The sequence below is a fragment of the Corvus moneduloides genome, chromosome 16 (genome assembly GCF_009650955.1).
Source record: "Corvus moneduloides isolate bCorMon1 chromosome 16, bCorMon1.pri, whole genome shotgun sequence".
NCBI classification, from domain to species: Eukaryota; Metazoa; Chordata; class Aves; order Passeriformes; family Corvidae; genus Corvus; species Corvus moneduloides.
The window spans coordinates 7,681,330-7,698,681 of record NC_045491.1 but is presented as its reverse complement, the minus strand read 5'-3'; the positions used below and the strand labels follow the sequence as shown (position 1 = coordinate 7,698,681).

At 53.3% G+C, this 17,352-nt stretch overlaps 1 protein-coding gene across 9 annotated transcripts in view; it reads right to left on the bottom strand.

The window, feature by feature from the left end:
• MPRIP (myosin phosphatase Rho interacting protein) overlaps window positions 1–17,352 on the bottom strand; it is a 78,022-nt gene that overhangs the window by 32,933 nt on the left and 27,737 nt on the right. For 4 of the 9 annotated variants that reach the window (XM_032125854.1, XM_032125852.1, XM_032125856.1 and 1 more), the window contains exons 4-10: window positions 13,581–13,732; window positions 11,537–11,621; window positions 7,914–8,124; window positions 7,238–7,397; window positions 6,881–7,150; window positions 923–1,064; window positions 313–429 (exon numbers count right to left, since the gene is read on the bottom strand). In XM_032125854.1, coding sequence (XP_031981745.1) covers window positions 313–429; window positions 923–1,064; window positions 6,881–7,150; window positions 7,238–7,397; window positions 7,914–8,124; window positions 11,537–11,621; window positions 13,581–13,732 — 1,137 coding nt within the window. Of the gene's footprint in view, window positions 1–312; window positions 430–922; window positions 1,065–6,880; window positions 7,398–7,913; window positions 8,125–11,536; window positions 11,622–13,580; window positions 13,733–17,352 lie in introns of all 9 variants that reach the window. The other 5 variants (XM_032125857.1, XM_032125859.1, XM_032125858.1 and 2 more) reach the window with 3 other exon arrangements.

Below are 17,352 nucleotides of genomic sequence, written 5' to 3'. Positions count from 1 at the left end.
GGGGTATTCCAGGGGAAAATAACCAGCAAAATGGGGTCTGCTTCCCCAGCTGCTGCTGTGCTTTAAGGAAAAGTGCTCCTTGCAAGACTGTGAGTTTTAACTCCTGCAGCAGGCAAAAAGTGTGGCCCTTCTCCAACTAAGCACCTGGTCACAACTGATTCAGGTTCCTGAACCTGCTGCAGATCTGGGTGTATCTCATATCCTATGTGCTGGCTGCGAGGAAAGCAGCAGGAGTCCAGTTTCCATGGGACCTGCTGGGAAGGGCCTCTCACGTCCTCCCCCAAGGCAGGGGACATGGCCCTGGTGGCTCACCGTCATAGACGACTCTGTGGACCTTCTGTCCAGCGACTTTGCCCGGCGGTGTGGAGACAGAGGTGATGCAGACACGTCCAGGATGGAGCCCACAGCTGCTCCTTCACAAGTGAAGTCCTGTGTGAACAGCATTAGCCCAGATCAGTGCAGGAACTAGGACAGAGTCCTGCTCTCTTGGCTCATGGCATAAAAATCTGCTTTAAGGGGCATCTCAGCTCAGAACATGTGTCATTTCCTTGGCAATACATTTTTTTGTCCTTTCAGGCATTAATTTGTTCCCATTATATCCAAGCATATCTGGGACTCTCAAACCTGTTTCTTTTGTAACTTCACCCTATCCTGATGTATCCTGCCATGCCAGATCTGAAGCTTCCCTTTGTATTTTGGAGAAAGGAGAAGAGACAGCCTTATTTTCCACTCTGATCTACACCTGGCCCAAAGGAGCAGAGCAGGAAAATTTGCACAAAGCACACACAACAGCTCAGCTCCTGCAGGAGCTGCCTACGACTCCAGATTCACACCCAGGGACAAACCCTGGAGCTAAACCCTCTATTCTGGGCTGCAGGACTCCAGGTTTCATCTTCCAGGAGACCTTGGGTGAGCATCTTACCCGTTTCCGTGGGAAAAGCCTCTTCTCGCTCCTGCCCTGCCGCGTCTCACTGGAAAGGGCGGCGCCTCCCAACACGTTCGTTTCCATGTGCTCTGCATTCTCAATATCTAGTGCCTCAAATTTCTCAATTACCTGGGATCTCCTGGAAAACAGACAAAAGGGAAACCAGAGATGGTTTAAACACAAGAGCAGGAACTGTGCGGAGCTGTACAACCCCACAAATTTAAGGTTGCAGAATTACTCAACCCAGAGTTCATGCACACCTGGCTTTTGGTCCCTGTTTCTCTGTGAGCTCCAGCATGGCCAAATACAGGGTAAAAACCCCGATCTGACATCATTTTACCCACAAAGTGGGGAAAGACCTCACATTATTCAGCTCTGCAGGTAGCATCTTCTTCAGTAACTAGAAACCCCTCACAAAACCAGCAATCATTTTTTATTTGTGAATTTTACAACTCCTTGGGAAGCAGGGATCATGGAGCAGCTTTGGCTTAAGCTTTGCCTCTACCCTTTAGCACTGGGGCTGTCAATGGCCACCCAGAGCACTGACACATCAGACCAAGCTGGGGTGCAGAGGTAACGGGTGGCTCTGGGTCCCCCAGTGTGTTCACTGCAACAGGAACCCTCTGACAACTCAGCCTCACACAGGGAACAGCCACAGGACTGCATGGAGCAAGGGGTGTCCATAGGTGCCCCCAGACCACGGTTCTGGCTCACAGGATGCACCAGCTGAAGGGGCGTGAGGAGATGAGGAGCACCCTGTGCCATGGCAGGGCACTCCCTGAAGAACCTGGGGCCTTCCTCTCCTCTTAATTGGGCTGAAAATCCAGTCTGGACATCAGGGGGCACAACCTGGGCTCTCAGACACTGCCTTGGTGGCCCATTGCACCATGGCACTTGTGTCTCTGAGGACAGAGAACTATGAAGAAATGTGGATGGAGCAGGAGCCAATTCTCCTAAGGATGAGCAAACAGGTGGAATTAGAAATGCTGCTTCAGCATGAAAAGCTGCTCGCTGACCCACAGGAGAGGCATTTCCAAAGAACCTGCTGGTGTGTAAGTGTGCATTCCTGGGGGTTCGGGCAAGTATCAGTCTCATGTCTTTAATCACAACCTGGGAATATAAAGCAATAACCCGCCACCAGCACATGCCAGCTGTGCTCCAAGCTGTGAGGCTCAAAGTTCCGTTTCAAACCTCCCCCAAAAAAGCTCTATCCAGGTGGTTTCTTGACACAAAATTTGGACCCATGTGTGCCACATCCAAACTTGGGGCTGCCTGCTCTGTGTGAGCCTCTGATGTGCATGAAAATCACAATGGCAACCACATGAGGGGGAACAGGTTATCCAAAATAAAAACATTTTTAACACTTCCCACAAAGAGGAACAGCAGCTTAAGGGTTCAAAAACCATGACATGTTCAGTTTTCAACCAACATTTGCACCAAATTCCATAAATGAGACAACCAGTCTGAGCACATCCCATCCCCTGGAGGGGCTGGGGCCCCCCACTGCTGCTCAGAGTCAGGCTGCCAGGACACAACCAAAGAGGAAAGGACAAAATCGGTGGGGAAGACTTTGCTATGTAAATTTAAAGATTTTTGATGCTTTTAGGGGACATCTGTTCAGACTCTGCTGCCTCCCAGTTTGCAAACTGGGAGTGGGCAGATCCTGGGCTCATGCAGAGCTCTCAATTTCCCTGGGATGTTCTGCACATGAGATGCCCGACATGAGCCAGGCTGTGAAGCATAAATCCATGTTCTGTGTTCACTGACAGATAGGGAATTTTTTGGAGTCACATTTTTTTAACCCTTTTTATACTGGCCCAGCCTTCTCTGAGTCTCATTCAGGAGGGAGGAAAAGGTCCATGAATTAACATTATCTGTGCCCTGTTAGGTGAAGGTCTGAAGAAAAACAAATCAAGAGAAAAAAAAAGAACAAAAACCCAACCAAAAAAACATAAAAACAAAATCAAAAGCAGGTTGATTTCTCATGAAAGGGGCTGCACCACCAGGTTGTTCTACGGCTTGAGATTGAGATGAGATGGTAGCGAAGCAGGCGAAGTAAAGGTGGACACGTCACACAGCAACACAGCAGGAGAAGGTGGAGAGCAACAAGACCTGGAAGAAAACAAGGCTGGAAAATGAATGAACAGAAGAGGAAATTATATATCTGCATCTACATTCAAAACAAAATCAAAATCATTCCAGTCATTCGTCATCGAAAAAGGGAGGAGAAAAATAAATCACTGCAACCAAATCACAGCCCCAAGGGTTAATATCATCTGGATTACAGGAAAGAATCTTTTTTTTTTCCCCATTAGATCAACATTTCAGAGAAGTTACTGCCAGAGATCCTGGAGGGACGGGGAGGGAAGGGCTCTCCTCCCCTCCACACGTGTTGGATAGAGCTGCTCCCTCCGCACAGCAGCTCTGTGTGGACAAAACAAGGCTGGGACAGGTATGAAGATGCTTTTTAAAAGCGGCGGTGCTATTTAGTGCTTTTCAACTACAAAAGCTCATCCCAAGGAATTCCTCGGCCATGCAGGCTGTTAATCTTTTCCAGGCCACTAAACCCGGGCTGCAGATCTCAGCTGTTAGTGGAGGGGGTGTGCAGTGGGAAGGAAAGCTCAAAAGACCAGCACGAGCTGTCATTAAAGTAATTTTCTCTGATTGGAAGAAAGGGCTTTTTTTTTACTGGATTCATTCATTATTTAGCATCAAGAAAGATAATGAGTGTCAGGAAAAGGAAGAGGAATTTCCCAAGAGGTCCACAAGAATGATGAGGATAGTTTTACAAGGAAAACCTGTATTTGGGAGAGCAGGCACTCCTCTGTATGGGGAGAAGCAGAATTCAGAGCAGAGCTTTACACCTCAAGAAACTCCAGAGAAGGAATTTGAGCGAGAAAAGTCTTTTAAGCAATTTCAGGCACTTCTGCTTTTAATTGCTGCTAGAAATACACCTCAGCCCCATACCACACTCCTACAGCAGAACTGGCTGACACCACAGTGAACTCTTTCCAGTGTGAGAAGAACATGGGGTCAACTGGGAATGCTGTGGTTTTACAGGCACCCCTGGAACTGTGCACAAAAAGCCAAGTTTGTCAAACAGAAATCCTGAGATGTGCAGGGATTTATCCCTGCAGCTGTAGAGATCCTCTGGGACATGGGGACTGCTGTCTAAGGACATTCCTGCAGCTCTTTTCAGCTGTGATTTTGTGTGCAACACTTCGAGATTCATCCATGGGGTTTCCAAAGAGCTGCCCCTGCCCTTCTGCCCTAGAGATGGGTCTAAGAGGGGAGATTGGAGATGGCTCGACCTCTCTGGCCTCAATCCCTGCCCCCCAGCCCAGTGGGACATGCTGGTGGGTGCCATAGCCCCATCCTGCCACATGCCAGCAGAGGGAACTCGCACTCTGCCGCTCCGCCAAAATCGTGGAGATTATCTCCTGTTTCCTGACTCCTGGTTCTGAGTGGCTGCGAGCTCAGACGTCTGCATGGGGCATGGAGGCAGCACCAGGTATAAATGGTCAACACGGAAAATTCCTGGACTTAAATCACGTAATATTTCTCACGATAAGGAAACAGGGCAAGAAGCCTTGACAAACTGCTCTATCTGGAGCTAAGCCATCAGGTGTGGCACTCAGGATGCAACACTGGGTACCTAAAATAATTCTTTTCCATCCACAGCTCTGACACTCGCACTGATTTACACAAAAAAATGGGAGGAAGAGCTGAAAATAACTGAAGAGCAGATCTGCACGATGCTCAGCTGGTGCCTGTGGGGTTGGCATGGGACAAGTGTTCCCAGACATGTTAGTGGGTTACTGAGAAGGATTGTTACAAATGGTGTTATACCAGGGGGAAAAAGCCAACCCCACAGCATGGAAGTGAGTTATTGTATCTGCCCAACCTCAAACAGCACAGTCTGAGCTCAGAGGAGAAAAATGAGAGGGATATGGGGACTAAGTAAACTCAAGTTTAAAAAGCAGCCAAGCCAAGCTGTGCAGGGTGCTGAGGAATGTTAATTCTCTGGTGCGACACTGGACAGTATCTCTGTGCCCTGTTGAGTCCACTGAGCTCCAACATGGCTGTCCCAGCTCCAAGACACACGGCCTCTCTGCCCACACCATCTGCACTGGCCAATTCCCAGGTTACTAGAGGAGAAAATGTGCCCATCCTTAAACACCCACTGAGCCATCCCTACTCATGGCACATTCCTTCAGCACCATGGGGCTGTGATCCATGGCCAAACCCTCTGGCAGGTGGGGACCCCTCCCCCTGCTCTCTGCCATCACCTGCCTCCCAAAAGCTGGACCAGGCTCAGCCCCACGGGCAGCAAGATCCCAATGCCTGGTGCAGCTCCTGCTCCCCTCCCTACACCCGTTCTGCTCTGATAAAAGCCCTGGGCTGATACAGGGGAACTGCTGCCAATACTGATAAAGCAAAGAAAACTGTTAACAGCCCCAGCTAGGCTGGGAAAAACAGACTTTCCCTGGGAAAAGGCACCCACCAGCAGGCAGTGAGGGGGGCTGACATTAAAAAAGGACAGACTCTGGCAGCAATGTCCTCTCCCAGGCCCTATTATCTGTTATAAATCTGTTTCCCAGCTCCGTGCAGGATGATCCCAGTGCTGCAGGATACCCCAGGGTTGGAGCAAGGGACTGTTGGCACTGGAGAAATGCACTGTCCTGTCACACTGGGGACAGGCACTGGCCAAGGCATCCTGTGCAAGCGAACACAGCAGGGACACAATGTCACCCACAGGCAGCATCAGCTCAGCCTGAAAACCAGAGCCACCAGCCTTTTCTCAGCTAGGGTGGCTAAGGTGGGATTCTCCTCCTCCATCCTGGGGAAAAGCCAATTCCCAAGGCAGACAAAGCCAAACCCAAGCTCTCCTCGTTTATTCCCAGTCCAGCACACGCGGCACACGCTCTGGGCCAGGCTTGGGATCCTCCTGCCGACTGATGGCACCAGCACAAGGCTGTGCTGCACATCCCAGACCTGCTCCCAGCTCTCGGAAGCTGGTCTGGAAAACAGTCCTTTAGGGGCTGGGAAGAAACAGAGGAGAAGCTCCTACTGAAACTGTGCGAGAGAGAACATGCCCGGAGGAGAACCAGGGCAGGAAAATCAGACTGGCAGGCGGCCCTCTCGCCTGGAGCCTGTCTCCCAGTTTGCTCCACTGCCCTCACTGCACAAATGTGTCTCTCCCAGGGCAAGTGGCCCGTCCTTGGCCTCGCAGGGAGCGCACCCGGCGCGCGCTGCCGACGCCCTCCCCGTCCTCCTCCGCACTAAGCTGTTTTGCAGCCCGCTGAGCCCTGCCTTGGCACTGCACCCGCCTCTCCCTCCTCTCCCAGATTAATGCCGTGACATTTTGAAACCTCTCTCAGCTCATTAGGCAGTTGCGTAAGGCACCTGGCACTAACGCCATTAGGAGAGCTAACCTAATTAATGGTGCCGGCTGCCAGCGTGTGCCGCGCTAGGAGGGGCCGGCAGGGTGGGCTTGATGGCAGTGTGGGCATCCACCACCACCCAACACCAGGGTAGGTTTAGATTAGATAGCAGGAAGAAATTCTTCCCTGTGAGGGTGGTGAGGCACCGGCAGGCGTTGCCCAGAGAAGCTGAGGCTGCCCCATCTCTGGAAGTGTCCCAGGCCAGGTTGGACAGGGCTTGGAGCAACTTGGGATAGTGGAAGGTGTCCCTGCACATGGCAGAGGATGGAACTGATCCAACCCAAATCATTCTATATCCCCAGAGCAGCCCAGCAGGATGACACCTGCCCACTACCACTATCAAAGACATCCCACCACCTGGTCAGCGTGGATGGGCACCCTTAAATCCAGGAACACTGAAAAACAAAGAGGCTCTACCCAGCAAACTCCACCTGCTCCATCCAGGCTGTGCTGGGGACGCAACCTCACTGCTGCTGGAAGCATGCAAGCAGATGAGCCACTCATCCCTTACCTTCTCTCATTCCCAAAGAGCCGGGCCACTTCTTCTCTCCCAGGGCTACGAGCCCGGGTTCTCCGCTCTAGACGCTTCCTCTCCACCTGGAAGGCCTCACGATTACTGATCCTAATGGCCTTGGGAACGTCGGCCAGGGTGGTGTACTGCCGGCTGGCTTTAAAAGAAAGGGGACGCCCCGATTTTTCAGCTCCCCTTCCTACATCTCTGTTGCTGGAGTCCTTGTGCATGGGGCAACTGCTCTTCGAGTCCAAGGAGTTCAGAGAGAAGCTGTGAATCATTCGGTCGCCTGATCGGATACCTGGGGAAGGAAAGGGCTGGGCATGCTCCTGTGAGGGCGATTTGGGATAACTGTACCTGTTGTTCGGGGTGCTGGGGCTGGGCGGGCTTGGCGGGGGTGGCAGTTGCTGCTCTTCCAGCTTTGAGTCTTGTTTGGTCTTCTCCAAGGAGAAGTACCCGCTCTCCACACGCGTCTTCCGCCCGCAGTCTATCCGGTCTCCGTTCATGGAGCTCTCCTCTAAGGGACAGAGAAGTCACCATGCTTGGTTTCAAGTCCAAGTTCTGCTTTTAAGAAAGAAACACCCTTTTTCCACCCAGGACAGGGGCAGGTATGAGAGCAAAGCTGGTCTGGGCACCAATCCCATGCTGTGCTACCTCCTGCACCCTTGGCTTTTCCACCCTGACCAGCCCAAATGCCCATGGAGATGGTGGGATAGTCTGCAGGGAACTGGGGATGCCCATCCAACCCTTGGGTCAGGTTTGTACAGGTTAAAGATCTGAACTTTCAAACCAAGAAATAGGCAACTGCAGTCACTGCTCTGCATCCATTTCCATCCCTGTCCTTCCCAGTCCGGCAGCAACCACAGCTCCATGGGTGCAAGGCAACGGACGCCTCACTGCAGAAAACATTCCCCAGCTGAGTGGGAAGATAAGGGAAATGTCCCCAGCACTGCGACCTGTCCCCAGCCCCCATTGTTCCACGGAGAACAATGGCACGACCATCACAACCAGTGCTGGCATCCCCATCCCTCACCTTCCTTGCTGTCCAGCACAGGATCCTTCATGGAGCTGGCAGCCCCAGCCTGGCCTTGCATGGGGCTCTGGGCTGGGCCAATGCCACTGCCCCCATCTGCTTGGTCTTTGCCCCTCATTTCTTCCTGCCAGAGTGTGGACTTGGTGGCAGGGACCTTCTCAGCACTGGGAATGTTGCTGCTGGTCACAGCCATCTTAGCAGGACCAGGCTCCTAAAAAAAACAGGAGACACAGGAAGTTTTTTTTAGAGACTTTGCCCCAACTCCACACTCAGGGTCCCCAAGGGCTTGACCCCAAGGTGTCAGTTCCACATTGGTGCTGCCAATGACACATCACAATGGGACAGGGATGAGACAGTGACATGTGTCAGTGCTTTACACTTTTTTAAACATTCCCCATCATCTTCAGTGCTTCTCTGCTAACAAGGAGCTCTGGAGTCCATCAGATGATGGATGATGCCACTTTGGTGGCCACAGCCCGGCCAGCTCACGTTCAGAGTGTGACCCAGAAGAGGCAGCAGCTTTTCCAACTCCTTCCTTGGCTTTGTTCATTAGCAGATGTTTTGCTGTTGTCCTATTAAGCTTCTGCATTCACAGATTATTCTTCTTAAAGCCACCAATAAATCAATGACAATTAACTGCCCTTCCGATTGTGGGACGTTTTCCAGCTGCTTGTTCCCTTTCCACGGAGCAGGGGGGAATACAGGAGTGCACGAACTGGCAACTGAAAGCTGGGAACAAGGGCTGCAAAGAGCATCCTCTCCATCCCCTCCTCCCACATCAGGTGGGCTTTAGCCCTGCATCTCCATTGGCAGTTGCAGGGCTGTGCTGGAGCCACCAGGGATCTCCCAGGGAGTGGGTCCTGGCTCCATGCACAGACATGACAAGCAGCAAATGACCTCAGTTTAAAAAAAAATCCCCCTGGGGAATTTCACACTAAAGGAATGCAGTGTTGGAGGTAAATGATCCAGAGTTCACGGGCATCTGCTCAAGGGGACCCTGCTCAAGCAGAGGATCGGGCCAACCTCCAAGGTCCACCAAACGCTCTCCTTCATTGATCCAAGCCCAAAGCTAATCACCAGCTCAGGATATATATCTTTATGTATCTCCTACACACACCCCCACGTAATTATTTGTAGACATGTATTTAATGAGGTAGAGATGTGGGCCAAAAAGAAGTCTGAGAGGGAGCAGAGACATTAACTCTCTGCTGCTCAGGGGTATGAACAACTCCAAAAGGCAGAATGCACCAAAATCGGCAAAACCGGCCTCCAGTTGCATGAGGTGTGTCTGGGCATGCTCTGCTTACCCGAGCCTGCCACACCCCTGTGCAAACCCAGGGCAGAGCCTCAAATCCCACATTTCAGCCCCAAACCCTGCCTCGAGTTCCCATGGGCAGCAGGCAGGCACGGACATCGCAGTCTCTCCTGCTGCCTGCACTTCACCAGAGCACGGCAAAAGCTGCAGGAGAAACCTGCCTTTTTCCTCCTAAAACTGCAACCTACTTGCAAAGCAAAGTGAAAACACCTAACACTCCCTGTCAAAATCAGCAGCAGGAGTGGTATTCCCTGCATTGCTCCTACCCTGGTGATTTTGCAGAGGGATGATGCAAAATGATGGGGAGAGTTGGAAATGACCTTGATGCTCCAAGAGCATCCAGCTGTAACCAAGCTCTGCTCTGCCACAGACAAGCAAGAACTTTGTGAGAGTGAGAAAAACCAAGAATAAAAAATTCATTTTTTATATCACAAAGGTGTCCACCCCTCCCTAAGCAGCTCTAAGACATGATCTACTGCCTGATTAGTGTGTGGCCATCTTTAAGAAGAGCGCAAGCTTTCTCCACCAGCACACGGAGAACAAGCTGAACAGCAGCCAATTTCAGGAGAGGCCATTTCACAGAGGAGAATTTCATGCTGATTTTCTCCTCAGCATCCTCTTTCCTTCCCTGGACCAGCCACCTGCATCAGCAGGATTTGGGAGGCAGAGGAAAAATGCTGCTTCTGCCTTTGCAGGTTGCTCCTAAGCGCCTGACACAGCACAGCCTCCATCCAGCAGCAGTTCCCACATGGAGGTTGGCTTTGCAAAGTGAATTTGAGCCTTTTTCCAGCACTATGGGGCTGGAAGCCACGTAATGGAGAGAGTGGAAGGAGGGTAGCAAGCAAGACAGGGTGGTCTGTCCCAAGACAAGGGGATAATGTGCCACAAGGGTCCCTGCTCCCCATCCCCATGCACCTGGGGAGCCCATCTGCCCACAGGGAGCCGGCATCCTTCCCACAGCCGCTTCCCTTATTTGGTGCTCAGGAGCTCAGATCCTGTACAGTTTCCAAGAGGTTGCCATGGTGACGAAATGTAACCCAGAATGATGTTTTTCTGGCTCTGTGCCTCTTCTCGTCTCCACCCCGTCCCCCTCTTGAAGCCAGCCTGGGTTTAGTGTTGCACCCCAGCTAGGGTGAGCATCCCTGCCCTGCTACATCCACTCCCTGCGGTGCCCCAAATGCAGCAGTCCTCTTCTTGGGAATTGAGGATTGACAGCTCGTAACACACAGGGAGGAGGCATCTTCCCTGGAGCATCACCGGAGCCAGCACTTGAGGGGTTGTTCAGGCTGCAAGGACCCTAGACCTTGACAAGGGGTGGCTCAGACTTACAGCTTGGTGTTCAAAAAAGGATTGTCTCCCCACTAACTTCTTTCCCATTGCCCAGAACATCTTTATCCAGTGGAGTGATGAAAACTTACTCAAACAAACACTGTACAAAACCCACCCATGGCCCAGTTTGCACCAGGGCCATCCTTGGAACTTCATTAAAGAAGACCTGAAAACCAAGGCTCAGGGGAGCCCTGACCAAGGCTCAGGGGAACCCTGATGCTGGTTTTGGTGCCCCAGCAGGGCCGGAGGAGCCCTCCCAGCCAGTCCCCTGTGGCAGTGGGACGTGTGCCTGGAGGTCAGGCGGCCTCAGGGACACGGCTGTTCTCAGCCCCGGCGAGAGATGAGGGTGGCCTTGGGGTCACGTTCCCCATCTGTGGGATTCTCCCCCATTCTGGCCACATGGGAGCCCGGCAGGAACAAGTGAGTCACAGCCGGCCCCACTTTTTACCATTTATAGTCAAAGTGAGCACGAAGCCACTGCTGGGTCCCTGGAGAGCCCGGCTCCGGCCCCCGGAGCTCCCAGCCTGGCCCTGGCCTTTAGTATTTTCCTTTCATTCCCATTATCTCTGGGGTCATCTCACAGGGAGTAACTGGAGCCCGATGGAATTTCATCCTGTTTCTGACGAAATGGCCCATGAACAGCACCTCTCCCTGGTCCCCCATGGGGACCATGTGGCTTTGTGGTCACTCCCAGGACTGTGTGCAGGGGTGGCACCACAAAACAGCACCCAGGGGGCAAAACATGGTCCCAAAGCAGCCAGGAAAGCAGGAGTGTGTGACCCTGGAAGTGATGACCAGGAATTAATTTGCACCGATCTGCTGCCTTGGTTTGCCCCAGCTCTCACCCTTCACACAGGCAGCATCAGAGGGCTGCTGATCCCAATGGTTTGGGGGGATCTCTCCAGGGAGCAGAGCAAGGCCATGGCCCTGAGAAGGAGGCAAGGGACTGGGTAACACCGTGTGTGTCCCCCTGGGTTACCTGGGGAGTTGGGGGCTCTACCTTCCTCTTCTTCTTCTGATTCTGCTTGTTTGTCCTGGGATACACAATCAGCATCTCCAGCCACCTGCAGGCAGAGAAAGCAGAAGGTGAGGTCTGTGCCACAGGGACAGGAGTGACACTGACTTGGTCAGGGTCAGCTTGGTGAATAATACCCAGAAACCATCCTACCCAAGTCCTGCGGGGAAAACAGGGCAGGAGAAGAGGGATGACCCCAGGGTTTTTTGGCTCAAACCCTGCTCTCTGCTAAAGTGAAGCTACGGCCAGGGCTGACACAGGGCAGGGATTCAAGGATTCTGAAAGACAGTGGAGAGGGACAGAGCCTTCAGCAGGACCGTCCCCCTTGAGCGATGCCAACACCCTCACACTGCAGACAAAGCGCTTTTGTCCTAGGAAGAGCAGCGTGAACTCGGCATTGAGAAGTCCTGTGTCCTCCCACCGTGGCCTGACAACCTGCCCCCGCATCTCTGAGAACTCCACAGGGATCCCTGGACCACTGGGAAACATTCCTGCTTCAAATGCCCCTGCTCCCGTTTCCTTCTCCCCCCACTTTGCATGGTGCTGCTGTAAAGCGTTCGGAGATGACCACATCAAATGGGGCTTGGTTAAGCAGTAAATGCCAGAAGCACAGAATGAATGTAAAACGAATTCCCCCCCAGCCAGGGAAATCTTCCTGTCGTGCTGCAACTGCAAACGAAACCAGCCTGGCTCAGCCCCAGAGTGGGACTGCTCGGGGATGATTAATGCCTGCAGTCAGGAGCAAACGCACTGCTTCAAAACCCATCGCTGGGCCGATGAGCAATAAATCAGCCCCACCTCGCTCCACAATGCCTCTCCCTCCCGCAGCAGGCAGGACCAGCAACAAAGGCTGAGCTGGGAACTGGAGCGTGGGGACAGGGTGGAGAGAGCAGGGCATGGGGGCTGGCCACGACCTGGGGCATAGTCACTGCTCCTGCCAGGGAGGAAAAGAGCTGGCTCCCGTGTGCCGTGATTCCAACATGGCTCTGCATCTCAGACCTGCAGCCACTGCAACACGTTGCCGTGAATGGGGCTGGGGGGACACGTTTGCCAACCCCAGGTTCACCTGTGTTCATTTGTCTCAGTAGGGCAGGGAAATTTCAATGCATGGAAACACTCATCTGGTCAAAATTCCAAGCTCTTGGTAGAAAAATGTCTATTTCAACAAGTATTTACAAAATGAGGGGAGTCACAACCAAAGATAAGGCTTGGAAATAGAAATCTCAGCAGAAAGTGCTGACTCTGCTGCTGCCAGGGCTGGGGGAGGCAGGAGATGCCGTGCCTCAGGAACAGTGGGAAATAGCAAGTGCTCATCCCTTCAGCTTCCTGCTCAAGCTTCAAATGTCAACACATTTTGGGAGGGAGGCATTGAGCTCTGGGCACTCCATGTGGGAAAGGCTCTCAGGTGAGCAGCAGCACAGCCACACTCTGTCACTGTGTGCTGGCAGCTCAGCTCTCCCAGAGCTCTGCACCTTCACCAGCGCCGGCTTCAATCCCAGCTGGTATGTGAGTGATGGAAGAGGATGTTTCTAGGTCACCATCCAACACATGGAGTTGGGAAATTCACCCCGATTTGCTCGTTTTAGCAGTCTAATCTTTGGTGTCAGTGAACCACTGCATTCCTGCGATACTTTAATCATCCTTGGAGGTCAGATGCTCCCCTGGGACAAAGGAGCTTCCATCCCTGGGGAGAAGCATCCACCCCAGGATTCCATGTCTGCCCAGGGATGGATGAGGACCAGACGGTGTATGGTACTCAGGGTCGGACATGCCAGCCCCAGAATTATGGGACCTGCCACTGGTGTGGGGACAGGACCTGTGCCAATGGGCTGGGTACCTAATGGGATCCCTAAAAGCACTGTAGGGTCTCTGCAGCACCCATCAGGATCCCCAGCACCCAGGATCAGCCTGGGTATGCACAGCCATAGCACCCAGCCTTGGGCACCCTCCTCTTCCTCCTGGCTAATGGAAGAGCCTGAGAGTGGCTCAGCCCCAGATCTGCACTCACCCACTGATGATCTCCTTGTTCTCGGCCCGGATGAAATGCTCCTTCTCTGGTGTCAGGATGCACAAGGAGAATTTCTGCCCTGTCCGGCTCTCCCCATCCACCACATCCGTGCACTGGTTCATGTTGATGGTGCCCTGCGGAAGGGTGGTTGGCTGTGAGGGAAAGGAGAAAGGAGCAACATTAAGGAGAGAAGAGCAGAGGAGTGCAGAGCTGAGCCCTAAAACCTCTCCTGGTGGACACCAGGATGCTTTGCCCCCCAGTATCCAGATCCATCCAAAGCTCTGTGCCGCACATCTGGGGACACAGACCAACAGCTAAACTCCTGCCATACCAGTCTGGCCCACTGCTGCCAGTAAGGTGCTTCTCCTATGCCAAGTATCCAGAGAAGGATGGCTGCCCTGCTGTGGCACCCAGACACCAAGGAAAGGCACTGAGTGGCCAGCTTTGGGTCTGCAGCTGCAAACCATCTGGGCTGGTGGGGTGGCACCTGGGGACGAGAGTGGCAAAACAGCAAGTCCCACTGCCCTCAGCACAGGATGGCTCAGGGACAAACAGACAGACACAAGTGCCAGGTTTTCCCCATTAAAATTAAAAAAAACCATGAAGTTTGCTAGGAAGGGACTACAGCATGGAAGGGACCTTGCTTGGTGGGTTTTGTGAACAGTGTCACCTCTCGGCCCCTTTGCTACAAGCAGAGCTGGTGAAGTAGGACAGGTGGTGGCCCCTGTGGCCCAAGAGGACATTGAGGGACACCCAGAGGGGTGTCAGCGCTGACAAGAGCTGACAGGTCCATCTGGAGCAGCGCTGGCTCATCCGATTACAGTGTATCCACTCCTTCCCGGTGCCTGCAGCCCTCCCCCCCGTGCAATTCCATGGCTCCCAGCCTGCCTGTCCCCACCAGGCTCGGTGACACCGGGGTCCTTCCAGCATCCCAGGGCAAACCTGCACCTGGGACATAAACGACCAAGGAGAGATCCCTCCAAGCTGCCAGTGGCACCAAAGAAGGACCTAAAGCAGCCTGCGGACACCTCCCCAACCTGCCAAAGCCTCCTTGTGCCCTCCAGATGGCCGGGCCAACAAGGAGACGGATTTCTGGCAGATGCTGTTAAGGTTTTTACCATGGAAACCAGCTCCCCTGCCAGCAAAACCCCTCCAAAAGCAGCCTGTGCCATGCAAAGAAAGGGTGACTGGGAGAGCTCAATGGCCCCAGCCTATAAACCCAGAGAATTCATATCAGACCGCCACAGCTCCAAGTTTTACCAACTGCAGGCAGTAGGAAAGAGCCCCTTTCCCCAGGAAAGGGCTTTCCCTGCAGCTGTCTCTCTGGGTGGGAGCATCCTATGGCAGCCCAGGGGTGGCAAGGAGCTGTCACAGGGGCTGCAGCACTGGGTACATGAATGGGACCAGCTGTACATCAGGGACAACAAACCCTCCTCTTTTCCTTGTGGAAATCAGCATCCAGAGAACCCCCAGGATGGAGGGAGGGAAAGCAAAGCCCAGCCCAGACCCCCAGCATGGCACATGTCCAGCCTCCCGCCCTGCACCGCCGCGGGTAGTCAGCTCCTAAGAGGATTTTTTGTCTTAGACAACAAAAATAAAACCCCGCTTTCCGGGAGCTATAAAAACCCAACGGAAAAACTTTCTCCTGTTCCAAGTGCAATCTCAGAAAAGTTTTTGTCTCGCTGGCCTCCGGCACAGCCAAGGCCTCCAGGACTGTAAGGTCTGGGTCCAACCTCCTTCACCTCCCAGAGCAGTTTTGCACCAGGGAATTCAACAAGGACAGAGGGGTGAGCAGGGAGGGAGCCCCAGTCCCATAGGGAGATCCTGGGCCACTCAGTCCCTTGACTCCCTGTAAGGCCCCTGAGGGATTTGGCAGGGAGCTGGCACACAGGAGAGGAAGAACCAACATCCTCCAACCCCATGGCAGTTCAGGGCAGCTGCTCCTGCTGCTCACACCCAGCCCTGACCAAAGCATGCCAGGAGCAGAGGAGCCGGTTTGGGGCCCCCCCACAGCCAGGCTGGCCCTGCAAAGTGGTTTTGCCGCTCAGCCCTCCCTGTGAAGGGTGAATGCTGGCATCTTGCACAGCCTGACACATGGGTCTCCATCCAGCACTGCATCTCTGAGCCAGACACCACGAACAGGCTGGGAGCAAGGCTGGGAATGACCCTCTTCCACCTGCGGCCCCAGGGATGAACCCTCCATCCCACAGCAGCTCCCCTGCACCCCTCAGCAGTAGATGAAACCTGACAGACCAGCAGCCTCGCTTGCTTGCGATGTAAATTCCTTTACACCATTTGTTTCCTTCCTTGGAGGCAGTGCAGGCACTTTGAAGTGAATCAAAATGCAAATGGTGCCTGGTGGAAACGCGTGTGTGCACACAAACTCCACCAAGGTAAAGGAGATGGCTTGGACCCCTTCTCTGCCTCTGAGCACCTGTTTCTGGGCTGGGGGATTTCTCAAGGCTGGGGAACCTTGGAGAAGGATGAGCAAAGCTGGTCACTGGCCAAGTGAGGACTTTGTGGCTCCAGCAGTTGGAAGGGAATAAATAAATGCAGAAGCAGAGAGGTGTTGCATGGCAGAGACACCAAAACAACAAGGCTGGGATTTCAACCAGCCCTTGGAAGAGCAGATGCTTTGATACAGGGCTGAACCCAGCATCAGGCCCCAGGGTGGCTTCGTGTCTGGGTGAGGCAGGAGTGGATGCTCAGGCTCAGCTCCTGCTCCAGCTGCTGGTTGCTGCCAGTCCCCAGCTCAGGGACAGCCCCATCCCCAGGCGCTGGCCCTGCCTTTGCCATCTCCCATGTTGCTGCAAATGGGATGGAGCCCACAGCTACCCCTGAACCGGATCTGGTGGCTGGGTGTGTCATTTAACTGGGGGTAGGAGTGGAAGTGCCGCAAGGTGCACCTCTGTGGAAGCAGAGGACACCATTATGGCCACCATCACCAGCTCTCCTTGAGGCCACCAGGCACCTCCAGCCCAGTCACTTGAGCCGTCCCTGCCCCTCACCAGCTCCCAGGAAAGGGAGCACTTGCATCACAGGAGCAGCTCCAGCTCTCCACGCTGCCAGTGCCAGCAGAGGAACCGGAGACAAGAAACAATTGCATTGCTGTTTCCCTCTGGAATGACAGATCCCTATTGACACACACACGTGCTCACAGCATCCCTCTCCATAACACACAAAGCCTATAGAGTGCTCTCCTCCTCCTCCTCCTCCTCCTCCTCCTCCTCTCCCTCCCTGGGTGCCCAGGGCGTGAGTCATGCCATGCCCTCCACATCAACAATACCAGCAGCCTCTGGATGAGATGCAGGGATCTTTGGATGGATGCTCCTAGGATGCAGAGCTCAGCAACTGCAGCAGCCCCCTACTTGGGCAGTGGAAAGGAGGGACAGAAAGAACGGGGACCTCTTAGAAGTTTGAAGGAAGAATCCCAAGCAGGGCATTACTGCATCCTCCTGCACAGTGCTGGATGCTCCACGGGTGATGAACTCCCAGGTACAGGAGTTGATGCTGTAAATCAAAAGGGTTTATCTGCAAAGTCCCTCATTTCCATAAGGCATTGCAGGGCTGAGGAAGAAAAACAGGATTATTTGAGGTAGAAAAACAGGATTATTTAGATTCAAAAATTTCTGAATTTTTTTCCAAGGACCTTCCCTGTCATTTCTAACACGTGGGAATCATGGCAGCTTGATACAAAATACAAGGGAGCTTTGCTCAGGAGCTGTACACAGTATGTTTTGGAGCAGGTAACCCCATGGTCAAGCTCCCGAGG